Source organism: Anarhichas minor, unplaced genomic scaffold (assembly GCF_050575085.1).
Source record: "Anarhichas minor isolate MPS153535 unplaced genomic scaffold, ASM5057508v1 ptg000017l, whole genome shotgun sequence".
NCBI classification, from domain to species: domain Eukaryota; kingdom Metazoa; phylum Chordata; class Actinopteri; order Perciformes; family Anarhichadidae; genus Anarhichas; species Anarhichas minor.
Window position 1 is genome coordinate 6,522,758 of NW_027466463.1, and position 15,018 is coordinate 6,537,775.

Here is a 15,018-nt window from a genome sequence, read left to right on the forward strand (position 1 = left end):
TCATTTCAATTTCCCCAGACACATCTAGCCTTATAAATACTTTCCAGTGTTTAAAAGATACTATAATCATGTTCTGGGTTATTAAATATTGATTTTACAATCAGAATATCAATAAATACAGACGTAAATAATGGATAAATCATATAAACGTATTCTGCCGGTACAAATCGATCCTAAAGCCTCTAAGCAGGATTCAGTACACAGTATGAATACAGAATTAATGTTAACAGGTTACAGGCTACATAGAGAAAACACTGCTGATGATAACTGTGTGTCTTTATCAGTATTAGTAATTCACATGTCTGCAGACACAAACTCCATCAAAAGTCTCTCCAGCTGTTAAAGCTGACTGACAGGCGATCCAGCTGTGATCAGCCATTCCACCGTCATCAGAAAAAAAGACTTTGCTTCGAGTGACGTTTCTCGATTCCTTGTGAGGGGAAAACCTGGATGCAATTAAGAGACTTGGGATGTACCCAATGATTAAGATCTGTCTGACGTCAAGACAAAAACACCAAAACTGTGATACAAGAACACAGCTTGAGTCTGAAAGATGTTAAAATGCCCCGTGCAGCAGAGAGGAACTACGGAGTTGGTTGATAATTCCATAATGCTAACTGACTAACAGGGAATGTTTTGTCAGCCAGCGAGACCAATGCCAACAAACTGACATAATAATCGAGAACAGATACAGATGTTTCAAATCCAACTAAGGGAGGGAAAGAGAGAAGAGGGCATGGTCGCACATAAAATTGACACTGTCCTGCAAATATTTCAGAAGAATGAAAACACATCAAAGACATGAGAGAAGAATATATCATTATACAATGTGTTATTATATTTATATAAGATCAAATGCTGTAAATATGCAAATGTTTAGCAGGTATGCTAGGCATCATTTACAACAAAGGTTTTATATTAAATCCTCATTGAGACCACGAGGAGACAGTTTCGGAAAAATGAGTTGTATGTGCAGAGTCCAGAAAGCATTACATTACAGGTTTCCCCCGTGTAGCAGTAGAGGATCAGACACAGTGAATAAGGTCGTATAAACTCAGCTTTAACTTTGAAAAAAACTGTGCTTACAGGACAGCTTTCCATCTTTCCAGCCTGCTGTTTGCATTCACACCAGTTACCCTAGATACCAGGGGCATCAAAATATAGGCGCAATGACAAATACCAGCATCTGTGTGTGTGTGTGTGTGTGTGTGCGTGTGTGTGTGTGTGTGTGTGTGTGGGTCAGTGAGGTTTAGTCTGGCCGGTAATGTGAGACCGAGATGAAACACTCAGCCATCAGCACATTCCTATGGGCCTCGGTTTTCTTCAGCATGGAGAGAGAGAAAGAGAGAGAAAAGAAAAGAAAGACAGAAAAGAAAAAGAAGTGATGTCAGTAAAAAAAGGAATATTACAGATAGAGAAACCCAAGCAGCAGTAAACATGTCAGCTGCTATAATGGATGCAGTTGCCTCCTGGCCATTCGGTATAACAGCCATAATCATACAGCAATGACTCCTCCACCTCTCATTAGGACAGTGTGTATAAACTGTATGTTGCTGTAGTCTTTATATATAATGATACGCTTCATAGAGGCTTTGCACAAATCTGCCTTCAGCCGTGTCAGCTCCATGATGGCGGTCGACGGAGGAATTCACTTCCCACAAATATTGTCTGAATATCTGCGGACCAGACTAGAAACAGAGCGCTGGCATTGTGATGTGGCTGAAGAACCATTTAATAACCAGTTATTATGGCGCGTACCCAGACTTTTGTTTTAACAAACGTTTGTTTGTTGACATAAATTAGGCGACAGACAACTTTCAAAATTCGCAGCCTGACGTTCAAGTTGGCCGCGAGTTTGAAGAGACCTCGCAGCCTCGGGAAACAACACGGTTCAGTTTTCAGTGTTTTTCCTCCTGGCGACACAGTTTAGCAGGTAAGTGGCCTCTCAGGAGAGTAGAAAGGTGAGAGCAGTCCATGGCTCTCCTCATCTAATTGTATCCTTTTCAACAACCTGCTGTGTCTCCACCATTTTATACCCATTTTTTGTGTGCTTGTAATTCAATCTTTACTACACCTTAACGCTGAGTTACAGCTTGAAAAGGACCAGCTAACTCGCTAACATGGACTAGGTGTTAGCTAACAAACTACCCAGTAGGCAAACAGCGTCAATGATTTAGCTAGGGAATTTTGAAACTTTTACACGTCTTAAAACTAACATCAATCAAAGCCTAAAATGCGTAATAATGACAGGGAAACGCTGACTAATCCACCTCCACAGCGTCGTACGGCTGTCGTGTAGTTCGTCGATGGCCTAACGTTAGCTCTGTACTTCTGCTGAGGTTCTTCTTTTCAGGTTTCACAAATCACAAATGTGGTGTTCATTTTTGAAGATTAAAACTTAGTAAGTAGTCTATCACAAACTTGTATTTGCCACAGAGCTTATTCCAATATTCCAAACTCCAATGGAAAGATCCCATTGGCTTTTTGTCGAGGGAACCAGTGCGATGCTAACTTCCAGGGTTGGCCTACAAAAAAACATCATGCCTGCAGCACTATTCAGACAATAAATGGCGAAACGGTTAAACAGAAGGAAGTCTCCCCACCATCATTATCTTGGATTATGACCACCCAGTGAAATAGGTTGTGGGATAGATTGGGACCTTTGCAGTAAAACCTAGGAATCCAAGACTAACTAACGGAGTACAAATGAATGAAAATGAGCTTTGAGAGCCGGACAGTTGACTTGAGATGGGACTGCGAGGGAGAGTCCCGGCTGCTGTTATTCTTGCTTTTTTGCTTTGTTCAGCTGGGTTTGGAGGACCGACTGCCCGTCTGCCTCATTTTCTCCATTCTTTTCTCCATTTTTTTTTTCAGCCCACCCCTTTCAACATCCCACATCCTTCTCTCCTCTGCATGCAGAGGGGAAAAAACGCAGACTCCACAGTAATTACCCAGCTGGAACTGCTCATGGCTTTTCGGGCTGTATTAAATTCATTACCGACCAGAGAAACAAATTTTGAATACTCCGTCAGCGCAGAATGTTTTTTTTATAGACATTAGGTTATAATGTGACACCTCGATTGTTGGCATCCTTGGAAGGGGATGCTCAGATACACTTCGGCACACTTGAATTCACGTCCAACAGTGCCTTATTCCCCGCCTCGTTGGTGCCTCTTTGACGATTTGGGAGGTAGAGGTTGAAAGGTTAGTACTAAGCTTGTAACCGGAAGGTAGCAAGTGGTGAACCCACCACAGTTTGCAGGGACACTGAATCCTGTATGACACATGAGTCATGAGGCACAAATCACACACAGACACTCTCCGGGAGAAGCTTGGAAGTCAACCTTTATTGATACAGTGTAAAAAAAAAAGAAGGAAGAAGTAATTTCAACCAACAAGAGAAAATGATATACGTCTTTCATATTTGCTTCAGTACTGCTGTTTATAGGTGTGAAAAACACAGATTAACATAATGTATCTCGTCTTGATTAGGAATGACATTGAGCTCTCATAGCCACTGCAGAAGTTCCCCTTCAAACGCTGATCTGCGTTTATACTGAAATTCTTGTGAACTGAATTACCACATAGTGAAGAACAAAATCTCTCAAGTCTCTCAAACAATAAATGTTTAAAACCTTAGTTTAACAATTTTGTGAATTATAAGTGAAAAATCTACCATCTGAATATCTGTAATGTTCTGATCAGAGCAGAGATAAAACAAGGAAATGCCCGACGCTGAGTCAAAAGTAATAATACTGCGTTTCTATAAGGGAAAATGTAGTAAAATGTAATGCTAGAAATTGCTCGCGAAACCTGATCGTCTTATCCATGTCTAATTAATGGTAATTAATGCTTCCCAATTCATCTGTTGATTGCAACATGTAGCACCTTGACATTCAAATGTGTTCTAACTGAGCTGTATTGGTATTTATGACAATAGTAAAGGAACTGATGCATCTTTCTTCTAGCTCAGCTATAAGGCACTGAGAGCGATTATGAATGTATGTAGTAAAAGGGTACACGCTATAACTGATAGACGTACTTCAAAATAAAAGTATAAAAAAAAATCAAACAAGAAGAAAATTCCAGAAGGAAGTGGATAGAGGAGGAATACCAGCGTTTTTTTAAACCTCTTTTCTACACACCGAAGTCAAAATTTCATAGTTCTGTCCATTTTTTGGGGGGCCATTTCCCCCCCACTATTTTATGTTAGCCACTGCTAACACGTACACAGCGGCGCCTTTTGCTAGCAAGGTGGCGCGTAATGCACACCAAGATTCATGCAATTTTTCATTTGTTTTTTAACAAATAAACAGTGACGGGGTTACATTCAGTTTGAAATGTTTCTCAGTGTAGCTGAGGGGTTGTGAAACGCTGGTACGCCTTATGACTTTTAACTGGCTAGCTGTTGTGTTTCTAAATCCTGCGCACAGTGTCCGTCTTGTTGGTTGGACACCTTGTCGATATTCAAGTACTCCTTTATTTCTCTCGGGGAGTATAATAAATTAGATGCTCTTTGAACTGCCCTGCAGTTGCAATGTGACCGGTGATGATAAAATTGAAGAAATAAAACACACATATTGGTATTAAAGTACAGTTTCAGAATTGTGTATGAAAAATGTATGAGGAGAGACGTCAACCTGATTTCTGGTTGCTCCATTTCAATGTCGAAATGCTGACAAAAAAAGGAATACATACTGTAGTTGTCCAGCAGTCTATTTACGCAGATACCAACCTCCCCCCCCCCCCAAAAAAAAAAATATATTGCTGTATTCTAAATTCAATGAAACATGTAAAGGTGGAAAAATCCAAAGCCTCAAAGATATCAACCAATGTAACATTAAAAACGTATCTCAATCACATATTGTAAAAACATACCTTCCATATAACATCTGTACACTTCTCTGTCACTAATGGTACACAAACTGGACCACAAAATCATGTAACTGTATCATTTCTGTAATCAAGGGTGAAAATTTGTTAGCATGTTGTTGAATAGAAGAAACATCACAAAAAGGTGAACAAAAAAATCCCTTTGGCACTCAAAACAATAACCAAAGTTCAAATTGTAAACAATTTTTTTTTAGCAAATTTGATATTTTTTTAATCTTAATTACTCAACACCATTAACAACACGACCAATTGAAATTTCTGTGAAATCTAATTCCCCAAACCTCTGATTCACAGTCACAGCATAGTCCAATCCATTCGAGGCTTTACCGGGTTAACTCAGATTTTCATGTACAACCTACCTTTTCAGCTAACAACGGCCTCACTCAGTAGTTGATGAAGACGACAAAGAAATTTCATCCATTGCAGTTTTTCTTCCGTGCACTTTCTGTGCCTACATGCTTTGCTGTCCAGCAACAATCCACCCTGACCTCACAAACGCCAACACTAAGTAAAATATATGTGCCCAAATCACCTCGTTCACCCTCTGTGTGGGACACAATGTCAAGTCAAACTGCTTTTTTTTCCAATATGGGACGGGGGGGGTCCACTTTTCATTTTGCACATAAACAATGACACAGAGATTCCCTTGTATTTCTACGTTTATTCCTCCCGAGTTAATTTTTTTAGTTTGAAATGACTTAAATGACACAGATACAGTTTGACTTGACAGTCTCCCATACAAGAAGAGGAACAAAGTACGACTGGGACTGGAAATACTGCTGATCTTTGGCTTATAGCAGGAGTACCTTTGGCAGCGAGGACCACAACCTTCGACTGAAAGAACTGGTCAACAGAGCGGCACGTCTGTGACATCAAAGCGGGTGCGTTAGGGGCGGGGAGTTTTGTTTTGTCTGTGTGATTCAGGGTCGGAGGCTGGGTGGGGGGCGCGATGGCGGTGCACAAGGAAGCCCCGGGGGCGTACGGGACGGCGGCGGTCCCGGGGGTACTTGGCCTGAAGGGGGTGATCTGGTGGGAGGGCTGGCGGCGGTTGGAGACGGGGAGGCGGTCTCCGGTGTTGGGGGCGAGGGTGTGTGGATCGGGGTGCGAGGTGGGGCCTTGGCTGCCGCTGACTCTTCTTTCACTCTCGTGAAGTTGATGCATCGACCCTGAAGGGAAGCAAGGATACGTGTGAGGTTAAAAAAAAGTTTGAGGTCAAATCTGCAATCAATTTGATTTAGTTTTTAGTGGCTCTCGGGGTGAATCGATCTACCGGTTGGTCCACAACGTCAGCCCAAAGTGAAATATCTCAACTATTGAATGAATTGCCATGAATTTATATACAGACATTCATGGTCTCCAGAGGTTGAAGTCCACAGATTTTGGTGATCCCCTGACTTTTCATCTAGGGCAACAGTCAGGTCCAAAATATAATGTGTTATGTGCTTTGGTTAAGAAGTAATTACCTGCAAAACGTATGACATTCTTCTCAGCCTCAGCTGCACTTTGTATTTAGTGCTAATTAGCAAATGTTAGCATGCTAACACACTTAAATATAATGAGAACATGATGATAATACAGCATTATCGTGTTATGTTAACATGGTAACATTAGCGTTCAGCTCAAAGCACAGCTGTGCCTACAGCCTTACAGAGCTGTGCTAGCATGGCTGTAGACTGTGGTAGGGTTCCAATGATAATATATAAAACATACATGAACATTTTCTGACTCAGTTGGGGATTTAAAAGGGATTGCAAATAAAACAATAGAAGTTGAAAGTACATGCTGTATATATGTGTGACATCATAGGTTGGATTTAAAAACATAGTTTTAGTCAAATTGCGCACACACACACACACACACACACACACACACACACACACACACACACACACACACACACAGGTGTCTAATCTGAAGCACATCTGGGCGAATAAGGCAGTGACATCAGTGGACCACATGACCATGGTACAGTCATTGCTCTGTGTGTGTGTGTAGGTGTCTGTGGGACTGTGTGTGTGTGTGTGTGCATGGCCAGCTGGTGTTCCAGATTACACTCAAATCCCCGCTTTGTCGCCCCCACACAAAAGGTAGCAGTCAAGTTGTAAAAATGTTAACAGTGTAAGTTTGACTTATCAGAGTGTAAAACAAATGAATTGGTTTCACTCCTGAGCGGCTCGTAAAATATTACACGAACCACGAGCTTCACCAGAGTTCCCAGAGGTCGCCATAGTAACTCGACTCGCTCCGGAGTTTCAATGCGGTTGGCAGCCAGAGTGGAGTGAAGTCATGTTAATCTGCTAATAACCAGTGATTGGAGCCACAGGACCTTGGTTTTATTCAGTGGAAAATGGGGGGGAATTGATATCACTCATGAAGCTGTGTGGAATGAGTACAGCAACAAAAAACCCTCTCGCACCTGTGTCTTTATTATAAGCTTTATACGTACACGGAAATGTCTATGGAGAAGAAGCACGAACGAACTGTTGAGCTACAGCAGATCACCCCCCAACCACTATTGTCCTCTTCCATTTGGCTGAACATCTCCAGATCTACCACACACTCCTCTCTAACACATACGGACGGTCACGTAGAGGCACAAAGGACCACCAGTTTCTGGTCTGTCACCACTTATCCAGTCGGGCATTCTTAGACATCGCTAAAAACAATTATCAAATATAGGCCAGGATGAGGATGTTCTCAAATTCTTTAAACTGTTTTCTTGCCTCATGGAAATACCCACGGAGAGGAGATGAGTAGAGGCTGCTTTCTTTGGGCAACATGCACAAATTATCTAAACTACAGCTGCGCTTCGGCTTCATCCCTGGCAGGCTTTATTGAGAAACGAATGAATAATCAGTTTTTTTTTCTTTTTCACCTGGTGACTAATGCTAGGCTAAGCTAACCGGCTGCTGGCGGTGGCTACGTGTTTTAGCGTATACAGATATGAGAGTGGCATGTGTCGAGCTTTTCCTTTGATAATGTAAGCAAGTGACTCCCAGGTGTTGCCGTCACCTTTTCCTTTTCAAACCTTTAAATGCGTGTAAGCCTCATTGCAGGTGACACTGAGAGAATGCAATGAAATGTTAGAAATGTTAAATTGCATGTAAAGGGCATATAAAACAAATGCCCCAAAACCCAGCTTCATGTACGTTGTTCTGTTAGCGCCCAGCTGCAGTTTGAATCTATGAACATTTTCCTGGATTAAAGAAAGCCACACTCGCTTGTTCTTCCTCACTGACCTCCTCCACCGTCTACAGTCTTACCAAGGTCATAAAATTGTCTAGACCTGGGCAAAACGTGTGTGTGTGTGTGTGTGAGAGATATGGTCGGTTGGTGGAGACAGCCCTGGCATTCGCTAGGTATTACCTCATGTCCTTTAGCCAGCTATATGCTTCCCAGGGGAGGGTTGTGTTTATGAGAGAGAGAGAGAGAGAGAGAGAGAGAGACAGACACAGACAGACAGACAGACAGACTTGAATGTGGACTAGCTCTACCTCATACTGTACTCTCTGACGTCAGTGTAATGGATGTGGTTTGGTGACACACACACACACACACACACACACACACACACACACACACACACACACACACTCTCATAATGGCTAACTCCTGTCAATATGTGTACACACACACACACACACACACACACACACACACACACACACACACACACACAAGCTAAATGCACAAAAGCACAAAACTATGTGACTAACTTTTCTATGTGAGCCAAACCATGATACTCTCTAGGCCTCACACACACACACACACACACACACACACACACACACACACACACACACACACACACAGACGAAACCCCTCCGCTCTGAATCATGCTGAGCCTATACTGAGCCAACAAGAGGAGGGGTTGTTGAGTTCATTGCTGGAAGAAAGAAAAAGTGTGTGTGTGTAATCGTTACAGTATATGAACAGTATTAGATCAATTGTTTTCTTGACATTGGATTCATCAGCAAGAACTAACTTCATTACTACACGATGCAGTACTGTAGCCGGGCCGGTGTCAAGGGCGACAGTCAGCTGCTGGCATGGCAATGAAAAACGCAGTACGGCAACAGAACGACCGATGAAGAATCGGTCAACTCGGCCTCGTGTACAGAGCGAGCGTTCCTGTTCATTTGAACAGTGGTGGGCCGTGCATTTTATACCTAGGCCTTCACTGTTGTCCTGCAGCTGAGATACCACCTTATAACCACATGATGGCGCCACAGATATTATCAGTTTCTAAGACTGTAACTATGTACGTAACATTCGGTACGAGACTTGCAATATGTTTGAATAGTACTAGAGCATCTGGAAAACGCAGAAGCTTATATTCAGGAAAATATAATGTTTTCTGAGCTCATGGAGGACAGTGGTTCTCAGCTGGTCTGGCTGTGGGACCCACCATCACTCCTTAATGACAAGTCGCGGCCCAAAGAGATCGTCTTATGATTTTACTTTCACAACTTGAGCATTGTACGTACTGCTCTGCAGTGTCTTTCCTCGTCTCAGTCCCCTGTGTCATGGTGCATCTCACTCAGGCAGAATGCCCATATTTGATTGGCTGAGCTGCATCACGTGATGTGATTCACTACCCGACATGCCTCTGCTGTTAAGCTTCGTTTCACGATAGTCACGTGCTCGCCCACTGACCAATCACAGCGCACTCTGCACCTCGCGGCAGACACTGAGCTGCACTAATGCTGACGTCATTATAGGCCGGAGAGCAGGCTCTGACATGTCAAAGAATACGCCCAACATGTCAAACTAAAGATCTGATTGGTTGAACACTATGACAATCAACAATATCGTCCCCATTCACTTAAACTGCAAATGGATGCAGGCCTCCGTCTGCAGGCCTGGGTCTCTGTTCTTACCTAGAGACACAGAGGTGAAATCTGGTTGGATAAAAGCTCTACTTAAAACAAGCTGCACTGGAAGCAGAGCAACTGAGGAAGACAGTAGCTGTGCAATGAGAAAATAAGATAATGGGAAAAATATTTTTATAAATTATAATACATGTAGTGTATTTAAGAAAAATTATTAAATTATAAAATAGATATAGCTTTGTGATTCTGTTTAGGCCAGCAGAGAAGGCCTTGCAGGCACTGACGGCCCGCCACTGCATTTGAAGGTCTGCCAGCTTTAGAGTGTGAGACTTTGCTCTAAAAGGTCCGTTACAGGGTGGGACCGCGGCAGGTAATTTAACACCAAAGGTAACACAAAAAGGGTCCCATGCTTGTTTCCACTCCACTTTGGCCTTGAAATAAAACATTACAGTACCTGGAAGTGAGCCGGCCTGCTGGCCTGGGAGATGTTTCTACCGCATCGTTAGAAACCGCAAATGACTTGAGGAGGCGACATCATTTGAGTGGAAAGAGAGTAAGCGTTGCGTCATGCAGAGCTTACACATGAAGACATCACTAAAAGCTTCTCTGGGTAAGAGAACATTTTGTTGACTAAGAAAATCCAATCCCAAATCTCTTTTTATCTGACTGCCAATCTGCTTTGGTGAAGATGTAATCGTGAGCTGTAATGATCATTGTTTTCTATCTCATTTGTTTCAAAGAAAGCTAAAAGCAAATTCTGTCTCTGTTCCCGTTTCAGTGCCAAGAAAACACTCTTAAATGTGGAATTCCCATAAAATAATAATAAAAGAAAAAAAAAGAAATCACTGGAAATCTTCTGCTAACAAGGCACGATTTTAACTTGTGCTGGGGACGGGGCCTGATCAGCGGGTGAGACGGCTGTGGAGAGCAGGGAGAGAAAAGGTGGAGAACAGATTGGGGGAGGGCAGGAAAGAGTGAAAACGGGAGGAAGAGAAGAGGAGCGGATGAAGAAGTGAGAACCGCGTTGTTGCGGACTGAGTCTACAGCCACGCTAGCAGCTCTGCAAGGCTAAAGTCAGCATGCTAACATGCCCACATTGATAATGCTAACATGCTGATGTTTAACAGGCATAAAGTTAACCCTGTTCACGATCTAATTTTAGTGCGTTATGCCTCATTTCAGCTTGATTCAACTCCCTTTAGTTACCGGCTCTTTTTAAAATGTCTTTTCCACGCTAGATGGTTACCTGTAGGCGGGATTGTTAGCCAGCCGCCATACTGACGTGACATCATCCTAAACAACACTCGATGGATCCTTTAAACAGCGACCAAACAGGAATGGCAGCCCTTAAACCGTAGTTTTAAGGGCTGCCATTTAAAAATATATCTAATAAAAAACACTTGCGGCTGCTGATGACGAGTCTCTCTGACGAATCCGTGGTCAGAGCATTTCAACTCCGTCTTCTCATAGTGGCTCCGCTCGCTTGGAACTTTGACCAAAGGTGGTACCAAAGAAGTACCGGGTTCTATCCACAACTTTTGCTCATAGACAACCCCAAAAACAACGATTCCAAGCGAGTTGAGTAGAGCCGTGCCGAACCATGCCGAACCATGCAGACCATGCAGATTAGGCTCTAGCATCATTTGCTAAATAAACACGCCGCTAGCACGTCTACAAACCAAGCAGTCGAATTTATACTCCTCATTTATATGTACCACTGAATTACAAAGTGCCCATCAAAACCAGTGAAGTTGGAAATTATAAAGAATCTCCAGAACACATTAAAACATGAACTGTCTTTTCTGAATGTGTCAAAGGGATTTAAACATCCCTAGAGAGCTGTGTGCACTCAGTGACCTCCCGTCTTGTCTCCACATTCAAACCAAACTCTTATCTGGGGAGTTTTTTAACACAGAGGCTACAGGCATTAAAACTAACCCATGTGGCTGATATGAGGAGATGGGGGGGATTTTTGACCATCTCACAGGCACGAACCCGTCAGAAAACACCCCCATCGAGCTACAAGGATGTGCCTGGTTGCGAGCTGTGGTTCTGCTTTTTTATCCGATTTATGGCGTCTAATGTGAAGCAGGCGCGTCGGCTCAACGGGATGGAGACGAGCCAGCTGAGGTGTTAGCGAGACAGATGGAGGAAGAGGGAACGGGATGAATAAAGGGTTCAGATGACTGGAGCATTTTGAGACCGTAGATACACTAGAAGACTTTTAAAACTGAGCCAGTTTGGAACATAATGCTGTTTTTTTTATTTTTATCCATCTAAGATAAACTTTTTTACCCAAGGATGGATTATTAGCACTTACAGTAGTGACCTCACCCACCGTTACTTTCAATCATTGTTTTCAGGTTACATAAAAAAAACAGCTAAGTAGCTTAGCACCATAGATTGAAATATGAGTCCGGGCATCTCCCTTATTATGAGCCAAAAGATAAGAAATATATTTTTTATTTAATTTACCCAACAAACTCAAGAAAAAAGAAAGGAAAGAAAGGGGAAAAAATATGGGTCATCAGAGGTATAAAACACTGCAGGAGGGATGAACTTGAAGCAGAACGTGAAGGAACAGAGGAAGTGAATGCGAGTGTGTGTGTGTGTGTGTGTGTGTAAAAGCATTTGATGAAATGAAATACCGCTGAGCTACTCACATGATCCCCGGGCTGGGGTCTCATCAGGGAGACCTGGTCGTACCCGCGGCGAAACAGAGCCCAGATAGCATCCAGTTTACCCTGAACAGGACAGAGGGGAGTGGTTTAACAGCTGGCCACATCTGGACCCCGAAACCCTCGCACACAATCCGTGACGTAATCAAATCCCAATAAAACGGTTTCTAGTGTATCAGCGGACATTTGGTCTGTGGTCCTCAGCAGTGCGCCGTCAAGCCGAGAGTCTGCAGGTTTAAATCCCAAACAAACACTACAGCAGCTGTTCTGCTGATTAGTTCCTTCCTCTCTGGTTGAAACTGTGCTGATTAGTCACTTCGCCATATTTTGGTTCATGTCTGCTTAACTTTAGACATGATCCTTAATTCCCCGTCAATCAATTCCTCCGCTGCCACAAATCAAGCAGTTAACTGTTAACAGTTATCACTACTGCAACGGTCTGCCAGGGAGGAAAAGGACAAAACAGTTTGTTTAGATTCTATACTTCCGAACATTAAGGTGGAAGCGCCTGCTGTCATTTGATTGGACCAAGACAGTGCACTCAGTGGCACGTGCTTGAGAAGAAGCAAGTGAATATCTTAAACTACCTAGAAATAACTACATCTTTTTTAGCTATTGTCAAGACATTGTGACATAGTTATTAAAAAGCACAAACTCATATAGCCTCATCTATTGACCAGGTATGATAAACATTGAGTACATTGTCTGCTTTACACTAAGTATGAAATTCAAAAACACACACATTTTCAAGTACTGCGATCAAAAAACCCCCTGTAACCAATTAGATCGCTTAGAAATCATAGCAGGAACACTAGAAATAGGATTTATAGGTTTGCTCTTCGGTTTGCACAACAATGGAGGTCACCTTTGGAGAGTAAGTAGTTAGAGGACTGTAATTGCAATGTAATGTATTTGGGAATAAACTAACTTGTTTGTTTCCCTATTCCATGTCTGTGCGGTTTTGTCTGTTATCTTCATATGTAAAGGCCAACTACACCCAACACACAGTGACTAGTCAGTGTATGAATTCACCTTCTTCCTTCACTGACTGTGGTGTATGAGCGGTGTCAAATTCCCCTGTGAATCACTGCAGTGCTGTTTGTAGGCCTGTGTCATCATACAGCTGTAAGGTAGCAGTGTCTACAGATAACAGTCAGCGTGGCTACTGTATGAAAGGCCAGTGTTGCTGCACAGAGCTGCATTGTAGTGAAGGATTAAAGCACAAACAGCACTGACGCCCAGTCTTAATAATGTCTCTCTGTCTGGAGAATACGTTATATCACTTGGGCTATGTGTGCACATTGATAGGTGGAGAATGTTGTGCTTATGCAACTAATTATACACAAATATGACCAGAACAGGCTTTATTCCTCCCCGCTGTCTTGTGAAAACTTTGCAGCCCCACTCGTGGTGCTTTTCATGTTTTAACGTCGGTTGAAGGAGTTCAGGCGTCTCTGCGGGCGGAGAAAGTTCTGCCGCCTGCAGTTATTTGAAACGGGCAGTGGTCAAACTGTAAGTGAGGCAGGATTTTTGTGTTTCTGAAAAGCAGACATTTTGTTTCAGGACGGCTGAGTGGCTCCTCTGCTTGATAAGTCTGAGACTGAGTGTGCGTTTACCCGGATAGGTGTGTACCACTTCCGGTCCTGAGGCGCCTTCTTGTTGTGAGGTTTCTTGGGTTTGGGCTCGAAGGGCTCGTACTCCTGCTCCGGCATTTTCACCACGGCGTTCTTCGGCTTCTCCAGCTTAGCCCCCTCCTCGGTCGAGCCCTTCCCTCCCCAACGCACCTACAGACAGCACACAGGACATGAATACACACACCAACAGAAGCAGGCAAAGTCATCTACAGTGGTCTGATTCCACTCTGTTGTTTTGAGTTGTAGATTCAATCATGATTGTTAGTGTCACGCATTTTGGTCATCTTGTCACCTCCATTCTCTTGATTCCTCCGATTCCTCTTCCTCCATAATAAGAGGCATCCACAGTGGGCCATTTCTTCTTGGGCAGGCCGTCTTCATCATCTGAACTCTCCTAAATCACGAATAATCACACTTATTTCCTCTCTTATATACTTTTTAACACACAGATTCTGAGGCTGGAGACGATTCACTGAGAGTCAGCTTTCTATATCTGTGTCACGTGGCTTTTTTTTTTTTTTACCTTTACGAGACTATGGGCAGGTCCCTATTAACTCCAATGGGAGAAATGAACATGAACATGGATTATGACCCATTCCTTAGGTCCACGGTCACAAAAGTAAATACTGGACCCATTTTCACGAGCCACATATCTCTCGAACTTTCTCACGCAAAATTTGTTTCAGACAGACAAATCTGGAGTAAATGATCTTTCTCTGTCTCAGCAACAAAACTCTCATGAGATCTGGCAACTGACGTTTGAGACCGCCTTAGCTAACCTACTTTTGCAACACTAGGTCTCAAATCAATCAACTCTACTACATTTTTATTTGTTTAATTCATTGTAGCTTTTTTATACTATACTATACGTATCAGACACACATTCTCCATTAGACCTGGTGGGTATATACAGTATATGTGTGTGTCTTTTTTACTCACGGGCTCAGGAGGAGGTGGAGGAGGCGGTTCTTTGATCACCTG

The 15,018-nt window shown here is 42.8% G+C and overlaps 1 protein-coding gene across 1 annotated transcript in view; it reads right to left on the reverse strand.

Moving 5' to 3' along the window:
• Positions 1–5,813: 5,813 nt before the first annotated feature.
• The window catches only part of antxr1c (ANTXR cell adhesion molecule 1c), a 31,302-nt gene continuing 22,097 nt past the window's right edge, over positions 5,814–15,018 (reverse strand). Inside the window, exons 14-18 of the mRNA XM_076092901.1 lie at positions 14,977–15,015; positions 14,330–14,428; positions 14,020–14,187; positions 12,389–12,469; positions 5,814–6,059 (exon numbers count right to left, since the gene is read on the reverse strand). Coding sequence (XP_075949016.1) covers positions 5,814–6,059; positions 12,389–12,469; positions 14,020–14,187; positions 14,330–14,428; positions 14,977–15,015 — 633 coding nt within the window. The remainder of the gene's footprint in view (positions 6,060–12,388; positions 12,470–14,019; positions 14,188–14,329; positions 14,429–14,976; positions 15,016–15,018) is intronic.